Source organism: Hetaerina americana, unplaced genomic scaffold (genome assembly GCF_022747635.1).
Source record: "Hetaerina americana unplaced genomic scaffold, ioHetAmer1.1.p SCAF_122, whole genome shotgun sequence".
Taxonomy (NCBI): domain Eukaryota; kingdom Metazoa; phylum Arthropoda; class Insecta; order Odonata; family Calopterygidae; genus Hetaerina; species Hetaerina americana.
This window is the reverse complement of record NW_027286315.1, coordinates 301087-320740: the sequence shown is the minus strand read 5'-3', so window position 1 is coordinate 320740 and position 19654 is coordinate 301087. Positions and strand designations below refer to the sequence as shown.

The following is a 19654-nucleotide window of genomic DNA, read 5'->3' as shown; positions in this document are numbered from 1 at the left end:
GTTTTGGACAGTATGAATGAATGAATAAATGACCAAGTACACTAGTGGCCGGTCATCTAACAACTCCCATGTCATACATACACTATTCAGGCGACTTGCATGGTCAAGCTGAAAACACGTAGGTGAATATCCCCTCGATGTGGAATGTAGGCGAATATGCTCTAGACCCTGGACAAATGAAAATTATCTTTTATCGTCCCATGCAGAACCCTTTTTGCGGGGGTCTGTCGGCTCTCGGTTCCTCGAGCACTATGCGGGGGCGAGGGTTCTCTAGTCCGTGTGAACGGTCACTTCAGCGCAGTGAGAACCCCTAGGGTCGCTCTATCATCCCTAGCTCATACGGTGCGAGCGAACGGAGAAAGGGGTGATGGGAAGTGCTCGGTGCTCGAGAGGCCGGCTCTTCTTCCCACGCCCTCCCTTCTACTCCCGCTCTCCCCGCGGGGTGGACCCGGGAAGTCGAGGGAGGCAGAAGAAGCGGCGCCCCCCTTCATCCTCGGGGCGGGACGAATCGTCCCGATGCTCGCTCGGTGTGAAGAAATTCTCATCAAAAATCAAGCGAGGTGTGAAAGTGGTTATGAGACCGCTCAAGCAAGCGGTGAGGGCAGAGGGCACCCCTGGGAGAAGGGGACGGCGGTGACTCGGGGGCGTAGGGTGGGCGGACTCCGGCCGAAGGCGTCGGTCGTCCACGCAAGAGATTTAAGGATTCAAACGGAATGAGCGTGAAAGAGTTAAATTCGTGGGAAGAGGACTTTTACGTGAAAGGATTATGGATCAATTAGATTCATAATAACTATTAAAATGACTATTGACATTTATCTCCCGTTACGTCCACTCTCAACCACGCAAGCCTCCGTTTGGCCTTGTGACAAGGGATAAATGCACAGCAAACGCGCACGTAGATATGTATATTGAATCGATCAAACTTTAAGAAAAAATTCATTTCCATAATGGCATAAAATGATGAATAACTTTGAGAATGGATACATGGGATCTATATCTATATAAAAATCCGTAAACCGACGCAAGGGCGTATGGCGGGGGATGTTAGGTCACCACCCGTAAAAGAAAAGAAAACCAAACGAAAATTACCACATTCATGCAAATCTACACCCATCGTGACGTATACATTCATGGAAAAACCCTTTCAACTGACACGTATGCAAATACATATATTATCGATCATCAACCAATTGCACCTTAGAATGTTGTAAAAATTTATCCATGCCCAAGGAGAGAGATGATGTTGGCCAACAAATAAATGGAATAACACATAAAAAAGGACACTCACTCGTATGTAGAAATTTTTTTTGGCGAGACAAACTTCCTCTGCGGAAAGAAGGAACTCTATGTAAATGCACACACTCACATATACATACAGAAATAAAATTATGAAAATTTCATTTAGAATTGAGTCAAAGTAAAGAGGCTATTCTCATTGGTCTTAAGCTCGCTATTATTTAACAAGTACAAAGTTTAAGATCTGGTAAAAATGCTTTTCTTGAAGGAATAAATGTCGATCAATTTGGGAACAATCCATTTAACAATAAAATTGAATATATGAGTGATGCCTTTAGACATATACTTATAAAAATCACTAAATTCACATGAAACTACGGCGGAGCGCAAAACGATTCGAGATAAGTGTATGTTTATTTCATCATTTTATTTTTGAATTTTTTAACCGATAAATTTCACCATTAAGTCATTAACTATATGTATCTATAAATATTACCATCAGGCTAAATTTAAAAATTAATCGATAATAACATACTTGTACCTTTAATCATGCACACCCAATCATAGTTTTATGACATTAATTTATCTCTATCATTCCATTACGTAATTGGAAATAAAAATGAATTCCTAATAAAAAACGATACTTTTGGATGGAAAAAAATTAAATGTAAAAAAAACTCCCACACAATTCGACCGTGATCCGTACTAATTCCATTATAACGATCAACGCTTTCAAATTACCCCAGGCGAGTGGATTTCCAGCCAACATTAAATATGAATGGTAAAATGCGAAAATCCTTGCGATAAAGAAATAAAATGTACGAAACGGCCACTCACGAAACTCGAAATTGCACCGCTTTTCTGCCCATTCTGAGTATGAGGCGTGGTAGGGGGTGTGGGCGTGTACCCCTTCTCTCACCCCCCTCACACCCCCTCCCCGACTGTCCTTGAATCTGTGCGGTTGTATTATTACTATTTAATCCTCCCCGCCTCGTTCTATTAATCCCACTGGGAGTTAAAGCGACCCAAGTCATCGTGTGGAGCTTCGAATGGGATACGAGGTGAGGAATCGGGTGGAGAGGGAGATGGAGGGAAAAAAGTAATATTTGAAATAAAAAAATTAATTTCGGGATTCACCGAAATCCACGTCCGTATTACGGCACCATTTAATGATGACCGCGTTCCGGTCAAGGGAATGGAAGGGATGAGGTCAGGTGGGAAGAGAGAGAAAGAGAGGGGAGGGGAGCGCTTTGACACGCCACAGGGCGAACCGAAAGGGTGTACGAAATGAACGAGAAAATGGGGGAAAAAATTGCCGGGAGGCAGAACGGGATTGAGATGTATTTTTGGGAGGGAGACGAAATAAAAATGGACCCCGCGTGTCAAATACTGGGGAAAAGGATCGTAAAATTTGAGGGATGATTTTTATTTTTCTCCCTAACGAAAGAAAAAAATAATAAAGGAACTTCGATGATTAGGGAAATCCCCATGCGATACCTACGCATGTGGGCGGTGTGGTGAATTAATCGGCAGAGATATAAGCAGACGCGTGGGAGGAGTAGACGATGCGAGAGATAGGACGAAATAATGCATCAAAAGGGCGGGTTATGTCGCCGTTCGCGTGGGCGAGTTAGTACGCTGGCCGTGAAGAGTGAGTAGGCCCCCCCAAACAAGTGAACAGCTATGCGCAGAGGCGGAGCTATTCGCGGAAGCGTCTTTCGCAGAAGGTCTCCACCCATTTATTTCCCAAGCCGCATTGAACGCGGCTTAATGTGCTGTGTTTATGGCGTTGGTCTGTGCTGCAGATAACTTCTCTTAAAGTTTGCGATCGAAATTTCTCTCTCATCAACTCCCGCCCCCAATAATTTCGTACATTTTCATCCTTTTAGAAGATTCAAATGAATCAATTAATCAAACTAGCCTGGCCTGGTTTACTCCCCGGGTGTTTCCATGATGAATATAGCTCATGACATAAGCTTGTAATCGGATAATAATACCCACAACCACTCCATACCTATGTCTGCTTGCATTTTTAACGTAATAGTATAATAACACATATGTGATATTGGACGTCAAATAGAGCAATTCAAGCTGGTCAAAGTTTCAATGGAAAGAAGTGGCCTGTAGTAGAACTTGCGTTGAGGAGTAGTACCAGTTTACAATTAATTCGTATGGTCTTTAACCACATTTATTATTTTTATTGTTTCTTACTTCCTTTCGACAGCAAAAATTTGCTTACATTCGATGTTTTCAGGCTTAACTTTGTGGAAATATATCATCACTGAAGTGAAAATACCAATATATCTTTCCATTTGCAATAAAAATTTAGCATAAATGTACTTTGATATTTTTATTTCAGCAGTAAAAATTTTCTCTTACTTACGTCTGTCTGCATGTTGGGGTTTTTATCGTCTTCCTAATTTCATCAAATTACGCGTCAGTCGACGGTGAAATTCAACAATCTTACTCCTGCGCTATTATTCGTGAGACGAGTGAATTTCTGAATTGTCATGGAACGGAAACGTAATCGTAAATGGATGTGTTAGTTGCAAGAAATGAGGAATTAATATCTCAAATAGAGATATAATGGCACTGTTAAGTGCACACTTATACATCGAGTATCCTTTCGTGACCTACTAGGCAAGTGTTTAAGAAGTAGATAAATGTTGGATTAGTAGATAGAACTCAGTAATTAGAATTACATACAGACAAGGTTATTTCTATATCAGTAACTACGAACAGGTTCATCATCCGGAATAAACTTAATTTCATTCGTAAGCTGGGAAAGGCAGATCTAAACGTGATAAACCTCAATATAATGGTGTATTTTTCTTTTCGAAAGTATGAAATTATGAGTTGAACAGTTACAAGCTTCACTTTGTGGAAATTTTCCAAACTATAAAAGGTATCCACGAAGGAAAAATCGTACATTTTAATTTCCTCAAATATTTTATTTTTATGATCCGGGTTTCGACACCTTGGATCATATTCACCAGGAGATGACTCAAACGGTCGAACGACAGGTCGGAAAATAGAATTTTAGCGAAAATCACAAAATTTTACTGCTACTTTTCCACTACGAAATTAGTTGATCTTATTAGCTGATACCTAACCCCATTTCTAGTTTGTTTAATTTTCCCTAACGTAAATCCACCGAAATCTTTAAAATTAAAGAATAAAATTTGCGAAATTGTAGATAAGGAGAATATCCCCGATAACTAGGGATAATTTCAACTCAGACACCTTTGAAAATGTTCTTTCACCCTTGAGTAAAAACTGCATGGTTAAAAAATTAATTGAGCATCGAGCATACCTAAATTGATAAAAATCACATGAAGTAAAATCCATTCTCAACAGAGAACACTCCTTTTCTTCATACCGAAACTTTAACCTTAATTAGAATGGCCAGGTCCTTTTGAAATTTTAGTACACTTTGTCAAGCTCACATGAACGTGTGTGAGTGGATATACCAAAAGCAATCACTCAGGGAAGTGCGGCGATTATCCGGAAAATAATACGAAGGGTTTTCATTAATAAGCTTGTTATTTAGAATGAAACCAGAGTAAAGCCTAGATACAGAGAATGGTAGTGAACACGAATCACATTCCGATTAAGATTTCAAAACTCATTTTCTCATTTAAATCCATCTCATCCCTCTGGGGAATTTCGGGGACAAAAATAAACGAATTCACGGGCACTCACTCTTAATGAATCCCCCGGTGAATTTCTTCGGGATGACGGCCGAAAACCGTGGTTGAGTTGACTTTACCCTCTTCCTTCTCCTGAGGATCCCGCCTCGTACCTCCGGCTCCGCTGGGCCGCCACTACTTCCTTTTCCATGCCTCCTCCGTCTCTTGCCATACACAGGCAGCACAGTGAGCTCTTTCCGGAACCAAGGTTTTTTCCAAGACACCACCAAGGACTCTCCCATACCAAATAAAATGCCTCTCTAATTTCTCCTCTTTTAACTACTAACCGTAGCCTTTCGGGGGAGAAAACGGACTGCAGCAAGCAGCCGTTAAAGCTTAACTTGTCATACGTCTGTCATTGCGAACGATACTGACGCAATCGGTTTTGAGAACAACTTTGGAAGATGGACATCGTAACGCCATTTAAAGAATTCTTTCTTTTAATAAATTATCAAATTTAGCGCCTCGGCTATCTTCTGCATCTACTCAATATTTGGCAAGAGTAATATTTTAGTTAGATATGTTTTGATTAAAAATCGATGTAAATTTTAAAAATTTAATTCCTTCAGCACCATAAAAATTAATATATTGAATTTGCAAGCCTTTTGGATCCCCTGCCGTGCAAAAACTTTATAGTGAGCCTAAAGTAAGGTTAATTTCAAGTACGAAAGTTTAAAGGCTGAACGAAATATTTTCCAAATTTAATATTAATACGCCAATAATTCGCATTATGAAAAGTGATGAAAGAAAAATGTCATTTCCTCTCCACATCCTGAACCTCTTTAAATTCATACGAATTTTTAGGTGAATAGTTATTTGAGTACGGTATACTATTTACATCTTGCTTTAAGGTAATTTTACTGAAAATTAAGAAAAAAATCAATAAGGTCTGCAAATCGTAACCTCAATGCGAAGAGTCTTTACAAGTATTAAATTAATCGAAGATAGTGTGGCCATAAGTATGCATAAATAAATTTATGGTGAGTGAACTCAACAATTTTTTAATCTAAATTTAAAAGGCTCCAGATTTTGTCCTCAGACATTGTTTTTAATTAATTTGGATTCATATTGCGTAAAAGAGAAATCATGCATCCATAAATGATTGAGCACTGGGTACGTAACTGGGTACACTATGCGGATTCCTATACATTTATAGTTTTATTTCTGAAAATAAATTTTTTGTGTTCGATTTCGTAGAATCATTATCAGAATTAAACTAATATTATAACACCACAAAACTTGATGCGCTCTCATTTGGGAAGCTCATATCTCATTTCTCTTTGGAAGGCTTGCATTAGGAGTCTATATCTTTTCATAGATGTTGGATTCTGCCAAATTGAGTGACTGCCCTTTTGAATTGAATGTTGAAGTCGAAAAATAATCGGTATTTCTCAGCCTCAGGTTTTTTAAAATTTCAAATTTTAAACTGAATTAAAAAAAATAAAAAGATGTTATGACGAAATACCGGGCAAAACAATGGCACAATTATTCGTAGTGGTGAGCGTAGTGCCACAGTCCACGAGGTTAAATCCAACGTTTTAAACACAAATAATCACCCCAATAGTTTCAGCCTCAACTTTGTGGAAGTTCATTTTAATAAATGAAAAAGAAACAATTTGTTCCAATCCACCACTTTATTTCAGGTACTACTACCTACTTTATTTCAAGTACCTGAGTCAAGTTCATTTACAAAGAATCACCATTGATAAATTCAAAAACCTGCCGGAAATTCAAGGACAGTAACTTTTAACGGAGTTATCCGATAATATTTTCATATTAAAACGCCAAAATTTCAAAGCGCTAAAATCATTCACCTTGAAATGTGTATTCAACTCACCTGCTTCATTGTATTGCAGTAAAAAAATTAATATGGCAGGCATTAAATAATGTGAAGCATTTTTATCCATAGGTATATTACAGCATTGTACAACAGACTTGCATATTTTCAAAACGACTGGAGAATCGCTCCGATTTAAAATGAATAGAACAATCCGATATCGCATTTTATATTAAAAAATAACAACAGACAATAGTGCTTCTAAAATAATTTAAAATGAACATAAAACAGGAAATGTTTAAAAAAAAAAATATATATATATATGTATATATATATATATATGTATGTATATATATTGTCCAATTCAAATTTTTCAAATGCAAATGTCCTCATATTTACTTTTGCTCATATTTTTGGCATCATACTTTACAAAGTTCATTGTATAGTATCTCTGTCATTGTGTTTTCTATTTTAGAAATTAAAAAAAATAATATTTTTTATTTATGAAATAGGAAACACAATGTAAGTCTAGTGCAAGTTCTTAAAATAGAATAAATTACTTCTTGCAATCTGTAAATAACTAATTGAATATTTTACTTGAAAAATAAAGGCATGCTACCCTTTTAGAAACGCACATATCACCCGTGGTAGTTTTGAACGATTCACTTCTCTTGCGCATCAACGACGCTCTGTCAACTTTAAATACACCTTATATATTTTATACCATCCCAGTAAAAGATAAAACATTAGATTTTCATCTTGAATAGCCATCCAATTTCTATATATTACTGCGTTCTTCAGTCTTCCCGTGCCAAGGCAGCAGTTAAAACAACGGTCGAACTAATGCCATTACAAAATTTTGTTACTTTGTAAACTTCAATAAATTTGGAGAATATTATTGAACCAGTAGACGGAAAACTGCCCTACTGTGAGCCAGCAATTCAGGATTGAATACCGACATGGGTAAAATTTCATTGGTATTCCGATTGCTACATGATTGCATTCGCTTGCTTCAAGCACAGTGTTTAGTCAATCGGATGAGGCCGCGTCGCTAGGCATCTTCCGGTAACGAGTGGACGCAATCAATCTGGCCGCAAAAATTTTCACCATAATCCATGTTGACTATGTGTTGACTACTGAGTCAAACTTGGACCATGTCACCTGGTTTACACCTAAAAAAACATTTAATCATGTTTTTGCCTCTTTCAAATTTTCCTTCCATTGTTATGGAGTATTTTTAAAGTATTTAATGCCAGCATGAAGAAACAATGTGCAATTGATTTCTTTAAAGTCTGTTTAAAATTCATTATTATTTAACCTTTTCCTGTATTTATTTTCATACTTGATCTTATGGGTTGTGGTAGTTAGAAAAGCAAACACATATTCTTTTCAAGTTTGCTACATTTGTACATATCTAATCTACAAAAGTGCGTGTGGAAGGTGATGTAAGACTATCGCTAGCCTTGAGCACATGATCAATGATAATCTTTGGTGTCACATGGCAAGGACGAAGCTTTAAATTAAAATTATCATTCTTTTTCCACAAGTTCGTAGTATAATCTTAATTACCTTACTTGTTATATTTTTTATTATTTTTTATCGAGATAATGGATTTGCACAGCTGTCTTTTCAATTCATTAGGATGAGCACTAAATTGTTTTTCGTTGACAGAAAATCAAAAATTATAAGAGTCTGCGCCAAAACGTAGTGAAATATACTTAAATATTAGCGTAATTTTATGATTCTAGGTTTAATATTTATAGTTTATATTTTATGTCAAGTGGTGAAATTCCAGAGATTTTTGTTTGACGTTTAAAAATCGGAGGAGAAATTTCGCTGATTTGCGTCTTGTCAAATGAAATATTGGACCCGAAATGCATGCTGTGGCATCCTGTTTCGATTTCCATTAATACTGTTGCGAACGCAATTACTCCAGACTGGAATGGCCATCATACGTGTTGAGGTTAAACGGGTACATGGTAATGACTGCGCGCAGGGGATTCAAATGGTAAAGGGTGGTAGGAAGGGAACTTCCCACAAACACGCGTCTCTACTCAATTGTTCGCCCTGTTGTAGAAGCTGGGTGGCGATTCATCAGATTGTTCGAATTTCATCCGGGTACGTATGTGTATTCTCCAGATTACCTACAGGGTGAAACTCAACAAAAATTCAAATCCGTAACGTTGGATTTGTATTGCCATCTTAAATTTTGCCAGTGTTTTTGGAGGAGCCGTCTCTCATTCAATTCGTCTTTAAGTCAATAGCCAAAATTTGGCTCCACGAGATTGGCAAATTTTTTGCATCCCCACAATGTTTGCCAGTGATTTTGCATCAGCAGCCTCTCTTCATTCAATCCTACTTTAAGTCAATAATCAAAAGTTGGCTTCGTGAGATTAGGATTTTCTGTATCTCCATAATGTTTACCCCTAGGTAATGCTTGCAAATTTAAGAAGATTTTATGGATGTTAACCTCACAGCCGAAGCTTTCAGAATATGTATAACCTAATTATCAAAGGTACTTTGAATGAATCAATCACTCTCAATGTTTTTGGCCTGTAGATATATGCTATTTATCAGCAAAAATACTGACAGCCGTATCCATATTTGACTTACTCAATCATTAACAGAAATAGTGAATAAGTAAGAGTATGATAGGGAGTGGAATGTTCTAGACAATATTCACATACGACCGTCGGAAAATAGCAAGATTAATACCTAATAAGGATATCTTTAGGCAAAACAAAGTCAGAAGTGGAAATTCAAACGTAACTATCTGAAAATTTAAAGTGTCATATGCATTTTACTGAAGGCCTAGAAATATGTTTCGTTTTTCATCTTTAAGTAGATTTTCCTAATGAATATAAAAATACCATATTGTTGCAATGAGTCTTATGCTATGAGGTTTTTCATAAATATGCGTGGTAGTAAGCTAGATTATTCCTTAATGCACCAACGGTTCGTTTTTATCGAAAATATATCATACTACAGAATTCGTCTACGTATATGAAACTTTAATTCGTAAATATAACGCGTTTATGTATCTTTAAATAGAGTTATGAAAGAAAAAAGCCTTTTGATTAACGTATTGTTTGTACGAATGATTAATTTTGAAACATCTCCGATACATAATATTCCAGTTAATTTCACATGGATCAAAATAGAAAAATTAATTAGCAAAACCAGGATGGAATAGTGTGGCTTTTTGAGACATAACGGAGGCAATCAGAAGTTACAAATAAATGAAGAAAGTAATGGGAAGTTCCCACGATACTTCAAATTAAATAATTTAAATCGTCTAAAACCTAACCTGAAAATAGGCAGAAAGCCCCGATATATTAAGTTAAGTATTCTGAACAAACTTATGAACTATATTTTGAATTTATTCATCCTGCCTCCTTCCGAAATTTCCCAACACTGATAGCTTCTCATTTTGGAACGTATCTCTTTCCTAGATAAATACTTTACCATATCAAAAGATTCAAATCACGCCCGTAGCTATCTCGATGAAGTTGCTGCCAGAAATTCATTTAATCAAAGAGTTTTAGAAACTTAAAATGCTGGCAATTTTGTTCATTCGTAATTTGCTTTCTTCCAAAGTAATGGAAATTAAGTCCATGTAGTTCACGCCATGTTTCATCAAGGGGCATCTTGAATTTCCCCGTGGGAACGTCCCGTGAAGTGATTAGTAAACGACGTTCCCCTGCTCTTATGAGTAGTCGAGCGCCTCTTCAAATGCACTTCTTTAGCATTTTCCACCGAGACCGTTGGATTCGTTCAAGTGATCGCAGTCAACCGGGGGCCATGTGCAAATCCTCATCATGTCGCAATAACTCAGTTTCTGAAAGAAAATCATACGAGCTTTCCATTTCCCAAAACGAAAGAAGCACCGTAGCTTGGATTTACCACAGCATCCATCGCTGTCTATCAGAGCCGACGTATGGGTGAGGATCATTCGCTTTAAAGTCGATCATTTTGGCTTTAAATATTTTTTATTGAAAATTGACGCTCTTTTGATCTGTTAATATCGTACCTTTTTGCAATTCATTCAGATTCTCTGTTGCGTAGTGTTCAGAAAATCGGTTTTCTCATGAAGAATAATTTTGTGACACCGACAGGCATTGCTGCACTCAAGCTTTTATGTGCGAGGGAAAGGAAGGAAAGATTATTTTTTTCCGAATCACTTACGGCGGATGTAATTTTTTAGGTGTTCTTCTCCAATTTTTTTGATTTCAAGAGAGTCATATGAGGCCAGTAAGCTCCATTACCGCGTTACTTAAACATGTATTAGTGACGAAGATATCGGCGTGTAACACTTCTAAAACACATCAATCCCGTGGTCGGAAGCATAAATGTATAAGCCGTTGAAGATTCTGTTGTAACAGCTATTGTTGGATATATTTGATACAAATAATGGTATCCAGAATAAATTTGTGAATTACGTTCAGGCTGACTATATTATTTGATATTTACCTAAGCCGTGAAGGATTTATTACCCTACATCAGTTTATTCTTTTCAATTATGTTCACATTACAAGAAACAACCTTAGTTTAATATATTCAGTTCATTCTATGCCTACTTAAAACGCTTTTCGGCAAATTCGAACGTCGAACGGTCAAGCATATATCAAAGGGTATAATAGAAGCGTAATAACGAACCCAGTTTTCTCTCTGTCACTTTTGCACCATGTGTTATGTTTGATTCAAGGTATTTGTTCTTTTAATAAGAGAAGATGAGTGCATTACTCCTAATCTTAAGTTACTAGAAGTGATTGAAGTCAGCCTTCAGGATAAAGAAACTAAATGCCTCCAGCATTTGATAACTACTTTTTCAAAACGAAATAACTTCCCATTAATTCGATATTTTTTTCACTTAGATTACACTCAAACGTAATGAACACCTGAAAAAAATTAGCCGGAAATGGAAGAAAAATTTCTCATGATTACGTTCATACCGTTCAATTTTACAGCATACATCCTTAATGTTCGTGATTGAGTTAACATTTTTTCGGATAGTAAACTTGAAAATTTAGTTTGAAATTGATTTGTTTGCATGCGTGTAAATGTTTTTTCAACTCACCTACAATTCGGTAAATTATTGCGCTTATCGAAATGATATTAAAAAAAATTACTGCGTTGCTTAACGAAAACTATGCCATTAAAATTACCGACTAATGACGATCCATTTCATAAATGACAGTGCTTGTAAGGTATTTGTTGTTTGCATAATGTTCTTTCACAACACATATTTTATGCTGTCGCACATGTTATACTTTTACTGCGTGGCTTGTCTTATGGCAATAAAGTTTGCCTCCCTTCCCTGACCTCATTTCTTCTTGATCTTACCAAACACGAAACAACTACCCCAACGACTATGACCTATAAATTGGCCGTCAGTCAATTCCAATCAATAGATATCACTATTCTCCTATGATTACCAATGCACTCCTTTCCAAGTTCTTCTACCTAGGGCTCATTATTCGACAATTTATGCTTTTGGGCCTTATGGTAACTTAAAAGAATGATTTTCTATCTTGTCTTTGTTTACAGCATTTCGTTCCTCCGTTTCCTCATGGTCCAAACGTGACATTTTCTAAGAATTCACTTTATTCCCTCATCCAGTCGGCTACACCACACGTGACGTGCTCTACCGATGGAACTCGGCGCGGAGGGTGGCTATAGCAGAGGACATGAAGCTGTCCCAGTTCGACCTCATCACGACTCCGACGGCCAACCAGACGGACGCCCTCAAGACCGGACGAGGACGGGCGGCGGCCGCCAAAGTTGGGGGCATCGCGGGTTCACCGGTGGGAACGCTTGCGCACGTTGACCCCAGGTCCGCAACCGTGGTGACCGTCAGTAAGTGCACTCCTTGTATATGGATGACCTCCGATTGTCCTGATGTCTGGGAGGGAGGGGGGGAAGGTAACCATAGCGTTAAATAAAGGGCCTTTGGGATAATATTTCCAATATATGCTCAATAGTTTTTCGTGTAACCGCAGAAGTCTGAATGCGGAGAATCTGATAGGCGATGTCAAAGTATACACTAATAAGCCTTATAAGGTGTGTAAAATTCAAATCTCAGCATATTAAGGGGAACCAAAGGTTTCTCACGCCCGAGAAATCCCCGGAAGGTCTGATACTCGAAAATTCACTCGGCTAGGATGTGCGTAAGGATACCAAGGAGATTCCCTGTAAATTGAACGCTGGCTCTCCTTTCGGTAGCCCACCACATTCATTACACCAATACAAACCTTTTTCCTGTTAAAGAAACGAGGTTTTGTATTATTCATAAAGACGATTTCAATCAAGCATTAAACGTACTATTGAAATGTATGTAACCATTGTTAAATACGTATATAAACGAAATTAGTTTTTGTTATTAAATCAGTCAGACGGTTTTCTAATGGCCAAATTCCAAGAAACTGCGCCAGCTGCCGCAGCAGTAATTTTTGACGGAGTCTGTATCAATGGACAGTCATTGAGGACGGAAAACCACTCTTCAAATCTCCATTTGCCCAAAACCCTTCGTCTATTACATAATCATTTGTGCATTAAACTATTCCTTTTTCGGTCACCAGAAAAAAATCAGGATTTATAGCGATCCGGAGAGAATTTTTCTAATTTGGCTGTAAGAGATTCAATGACATTTAAATTTAAATCAAGCTCAATGTCATCAAATAAAACCGCGTAACGTAGTTGTAGAAAATATTGGATAGTGAAGGAATGATGTTTTTCATTAAAATAAAAAATAGATATCAAATAACGATACCCTTACCTGACAGAAAATTTTATGAGCGATTAAAAAATTAATAAAATTAAATGTAAACATATGTGTGTTTGTGCGTGTCTATATATATATATATATATATATATATATATATATATATATATATATATATATATACACTGCAATTGGACTGCATCTAATACCGCATTGCATAATTTATTTTCCCTTTAGCAGGTCCAAAAGAAACGCATGAGGTGAGAAATTGCATCGCAATCGTTTGCAATAAATCCCGGCCATATTAGAGTGGGCCCCTAAAGATGTTTTACCATCCTTGAAATTTCGTGTGTCGTTGAATGGGGGGCGACAGGCCAGGGATTCTGAATCCTTATGCCTCGCAGAGGATCTTACTTTTCTGGCACGCCACCTCCCTTCTCCCGACGAAGTATTTCATTCCACTCTGCGACTTGTCATGCCCCATCTTTACGCTCCAAGCGGTGCTTTTAACTCCACTCCCGTTTGCTGGGAATCGGATTGAAACCTCTTTCACCCACTTCCCGTTCATCGCATAAAACTCGAACCTTGACTACAGCCCCCAGCCCGAAGTCAGCTGTCTCCTATTCCTCTGAGAGGTATCTCTCTCTCTCTCTCTCTCACGTATGCACATAAAACTACATATATCTATATATGCAAGATCGCAAGGAAACCTATCATGATACAAAAACCTAACCAATCTCTAGGAGCGAGCACTTGCGATAAATTCTTTTTTTAAACCCCCACTTGGCGCAGACTTTCAAAACGAGCGGGTATTGCGTAAAAATTTCCGCGTATGCAGGACAAGTTTTTTCCTTTCCTTTCATTGGCTGCCCGCGTGAGGAAATTGCACCACTTCAGTGACTCTTCGAGGGAAACGCGAGAGGAACTGGGGCGAAAGGAATACGCCCTTTCGGTTTTGTCTCGTGGAAAAATGACGAGCGTTATTGAAACGCTAGCCAATTTAAAGAGCGCTCGTTAATCTTTCAAGCAATGCAACAGTGGAAAAGGGTCAAGTTTTTTCTTGTTTCAAAAAACACATATTATGCTCACAACGTCGAACGAATGATGGTTTAAAGAATTTTTCGTCCAACTGTGTCGATATTTTCATTATTTTTTATGACATTTACACTACTAATTCTAGGATTTTACATCACCAAAAAGCTAAAAGGTTGAATTAATATGAAAAAAAGCGAAGTGGAGTGCATCTTTTAAAGTTTTAGCGTGAAAATTATCCATTAATAAGCAATTACTTGATGGGGAATTGGTAAGATCGTATTATTATTTAAATTAATACCAAATGTTTTAAATTAATCAAACCGCCTATTACCCTGTCCAAACCTTAAATGCGTCATCAACGTGCGTCAAAAGTAAATAGAATCAAAATTTCGTAAATATGCTGCAAGAAATATTAGCAAAATACTTCACTCAATAGGATATTTTCTAAAGTGAAGAAAGGCTGAAAGGTAATCCTAAAATGAATACCTATTCAATAGATAAATCCATCTTTGGCTAGTATTATATTTGTTTGATATAAGCAATCCACACATAAATAGTACTTGTTAGGAAGAACGGAGTAAATTACAGCATATGAAACGATTTGTAGCAGCTGTCAATCATATATCGTTGTCTAGTAAACCTACACATTCAAATTAATGGATTATAAAAATAATTACCGAAATAAAATTGAAAACTTTGTCGAAAATGTAATGTCGGAGAATTTCGCTGAATTTATGCAGTATATGAAATATGTAGCTTCAGAGGATACTTTTTAATTTCCGATTTTTACTTATGAATTCTTTCGAAACGGCAGTAATCATGATGCTTTATCTTGGGCCATTATCCGGAAAAAGGAAAAATTCAACGATGATAAGCAGTGGTTTTTAACATACCCATTCCATTTTCGCACTTTTTCATCATACTATTGTATTACCTTACACTAATATCCCTTTCAGGTGAATGCTCATTCCCGCTCAGTGAAAATCAAACCATGGTTTTACTGTAAAACTTCTTCTGAATCCACTTACTTCGACCTTCTTCAGACACTCCTTCTATATACCCAACTTTTGAAACAGTTTTCTTCCTAAAACAGTTAAAAATTAAAGTAGAAAGTCATAACATATAGTAGAGAGAGAGAGAGTGACAAACAGAGTTTGAACGGATATGAGCGTAGTCTGAGAATACTGGTAGAAAAATTCCACTCGCCAAGAAAAGTAATATGCAAGAAATGAATTGATCAAAATAATGATGTAACCTAGTCATGAATGACGACTACACTGCACCGTATGAACCTGATACATGGTCTTTGAAGAAAGAGTACGGGCATAGTAAATATTAAAATAAATAATCTGGACCGAAGAAAACTGACGACCAGATTTGAAATACGAGTATGTTGAGAGAGCAAGTTATTTTGTTAATCTCAAGAATATCGGAAAGATAGGTGAAGGAAATATTGAAAGGCAGTGGAATTTCAAAGGTCGTGATAAAGAGAGAACATAACGTACGATGGCGTATGTACATGGGTTAGAGGATGGAAAAGGTCTTCTGGACAGCTTGAAGGTTGATAGGATGGGCAAAGAACTGCCGGAAGAAATAATTTTGGCCAAATTAAAGGAGATCCCATCGATATAGAACACTTACAGCTGTTAAAGGCCAACAGACACATACCTTCAATCAGTATAACATCTTACCTATGGTACTATTAGTTGTATTCTTCCATTTCAGGTGAGTATTCGATGCTTGTGGTGAGTTTTCACCTGCAGAGGCACATGGGAAATTTCCTCATCCAAGTGTACGGTCCCTGCGTTCTTCTCGTGGTGCTGTCTTGGGTGTCATTCTGGCTTAACCGAGAAGCAACGGCGGATAGGGTGTCATTAGGTGAGTATATACAGATGCTGAGTGTGTCCAGTTAGATGAAAAGTTCACAAAATAATCTTGGGTCCATGCTACCAAGATGAAAATCTTTTGTGACAAAATTCCCTTGGCATTACAAACCTTTAAGACCCTACATGAGGTAACATCTAGACATTAGTATTTTGGTTTTTCTGCATGCTTCTTTAATTTATCTCTGGAATATTTCCGACACATCATTTTATAGTCAATATTTTGCAGAAATGAACACATAAATTAAATTCACTCCGTGCCATTTTGGAAAGCTGTTTTCTCTTGACTATTACTGAAAAAAGTTATAATTAACACTATCAGGATGAGAGCAATAAAAGACATTTATTCTGACGCAATGGTGCGGGTGGGGAAAGGGGAGTCCGGATGGGCAGTGTTAGGAAAGGGTGTAAGGCAGGGTTGCCCATTATCACCGTTGCTGTTCAACCTGTATGCAGAGGAAATGATTAAAGAGACATGGGAAGAACTGGAGGTAGGAATAAAAGTGGGCGGGGAATTCGTAAAATCAGTTAGGTTTGCTGATGACCAAGCTTTAGTCTGTCAGTCAGCCAAGGGGTTGCAAGCACTGCTTAGTGAATTGGAAATTCAGTGCGACAGGTATGGGATGAGAATCAATATTAATAAAACAAGGGTTATGCGATTTTCTAGAAAGAAAAAGGCTAAGCTTAACATTAAAATAGGAGGTCAAAAACTAGAGCAGGTAGAGCAGTTTACGTATCTCGGTAGTGTTTTGGACCAACACGGTTAAAGTAGTGAGACCCAAAGAAAAAAATGTACGCGTCGTTTAGGGTCCATTCGCCTGGAAAGACACTTTTCGCGCAGAGAATTTCTCGTGATTTGAATGGCAGAGCGACTTATTTTTACTTATTCATAAGATGGTCACAAATACTTTCATAACCTTGATATATTCTTGAAATATTTGAACTACACCATTGAACTAGGTTTTTAAAATACTTTCAACTAACTAAAATCAATTTTCAGTCGTGGTATTATAATATTTCAAATAGGACCAATACTTCGTTCTCCTGGATACTCAGGAAATGTTACCTGTCCTCGTCATTTCAAGACGTGTATGGAATACAGCACACAGCACACATATTTCATTGGAACAAAGTAATTAACTGTACCACGTCATGCCGGATATTTCTTAGAGTATCTTAATTATACATTTACTCTATTCTCATTTAATTTTCATACTTTATTTTTACTAAACCATATTTACTGACACTCGTTAAATACAATGCTCAGGTATTTGATAAACCATATCATGATTTATATGTCCATGAGTATATTAATAACACTCTGGCTCTTTTTCTTACTTTGTTTGCATTTGAGTTAATCCTTCTATAATTAACAGGAATAACTACTGTGCTCACCATGACGTTCCTCGGACTGGAGGCAAGGACGGATCTACCGAAGGTGCCCTATCCAACGGCTCTCGATTTCTTCGTTTTCCTGTCGTTTGGGTTCATATTTGCCACCATTATTCAGGTGTGTCTTAGAAAGAGTAAAAGTATGCAGTTGAAGTGGATCCGTTTATTTGCAATTATGTTACTAATTCTGAACTAGAACCCTTCAAGTATAATTAATGGAGGAAGCTTAGAAGAGACTTATTTAGAAAAGGAATTTAGCCCCTGTATGTATATATATATATATATATATATATATATATATATATATATATATATATATATATATATATATATATATGAATGCATGTATAAATAGACAAAATTTGACCACCCAAATGGGCATTAGACATCCCAAAGAAATGGGATAGGGTTTTATTTCTAATAATTGAACAGGGTTTTGCTTCTAGACATATCTTTCACTCCACACAATTTACGTCATAGAACATGAAGTTTACGTTGTTGGATGCATTCATTCGAATTCTCGGGAATATGGTCGAACTATCGTGGCCTGGCGCACAATTAAAATCAGTGTGCAGATCAAATTTCCTTACTCAGACAGTGCTCTCTGACGGCAATACTTAATAATACCACGATCAATCCTTGCAACGGTTTTCCCCTAAATACTTTTGCCATATCATATCATGTATTGTCTTTTCCCTGCATTACTTTTGCCACGTAATTGCGTCAAATTTATTCACCGTATCCAAGAGAGATAAAATATTTCAATAAGAAACTACCGTAAAATGAACGGTCTCACCATAAAAAACAGGTCTAGGCTATCGGAGAATTTGGGTGTTTCCTAGCAGGTTAATTTCTTGCGCGAGAATTCGTGGTAAAACCCTGTGTTAAAAATATTCCTGCACTATAATATTTAAAGAATTCACCCTGCCAATCCTCCATCCCCCACAGATGCACAATCCAACCTTGACCACATTAGATAGAAACTAATAAAAAATATTCTCAAATCAATTTCTCTCTCTCCCGTACTCTGCAGTTTGCTGTCGTGCATTACTTCACAAAGTACGGCTCCGGGGAAGTGTACTTCAGCTCCGACTTCAGTACCTCGGGCGAATCGAGCTCTGAGGGAGAATGGGACGAGGGTGAGAGCCGGAGCGGCAGCGGCGGCCCAGGCCCGGGTGTGATTGTCTCCGGTGGAAACGGAGCAGGGGGCCGGGTCGACGGAAACGGTCGGAAGCCTGGGTCTGGGGGTGGGGGTGTCCCGGGACCGGACCCGACCTCCGGGAGGGGGGGCAGCGGGGGCGGAGGGGGTCTGGACATAACGAGGCTTGAGGTGATCCCCCTTGCGCCGCCCTCCATATATTTCCACGACCGCAGGAGCCTGTTCACCACGCAGCCCCAACGGCACCACCACCATCACCACCGGAGGTTCGGCCACGACGGAAGGTTCCAGAACCGGATAATCGCGGCACCACCGTCCGTGGTGCTGGTCCCTCCACAACAGCAGCCGGGGGACTTGCTGGGGAGGCGCGCGCGCAAGGCACCGGGTACCGAGCGCGCACTCCGTAAGGACGATGAAATTACTAGCCTCCCCCTCGTCTTTTTGATGCTGGAGTGAGGCAGAAAATGTCAGGGGTGGGAAGGATTTAAAAAAAAAACAGAGAATAAAAATGGGTCGAGGAACTGCGTCCCAAACATTAAAACCAGCGGTTTTTCAAACCTCAAGTGGGTGGGTGCATGTTCTGCTTCGGATACGATGAGTTTTTTTATTTAGTCGAGGGCCGCGATGAGAATAAATAAGGTGAGAATAAAATGAAAATTATTAGCTGGCAAAATGATAATTGCAGCGAAATGAGTACTATTTTTTTTGCTTTCCAGCGAGAATTAGGCTCACACGCTTCAGTTACCTTCACCCAATTCAGCG

At 38.0% G+C, this 19654-nt stretch overlaps 1 protein-coding gene across 1 annotated transcript in view; it reads left to right on the top strand.

Moving 5' to 3' along the window:
- Positions 1 to 19052, top strand: part of LOC139685956 (gamma-aminobutyric acid receptor alpha-like) — a 357245-nt gene extending 338193 nt beyond the window's left edge. The window contains exons 7-11 of the mRNA XM_071583091.1: positions 12322 to 12558; positions 16184 to 16336; positions 17718 to 17851; positions 18767 to 18980; positions 19027 to 19052. Coding sequence (XP_071439192.1) covers positions 12322 to 12558; positions 16184 to 16336; positions 17718 to 17851; positions 18767 to 18980; positions 19027 to 19052 — 764 coding nt within the window. The remainder of the gene's footprint in view (positions 1 to 12321; positions 12559 to 16183; positions 16337 to 17717; positions 17852 to 18766; positions 18981 to 19026) is intronic.
- Positions 19053 to 19654: the final 602 nt, after the last annotated feature.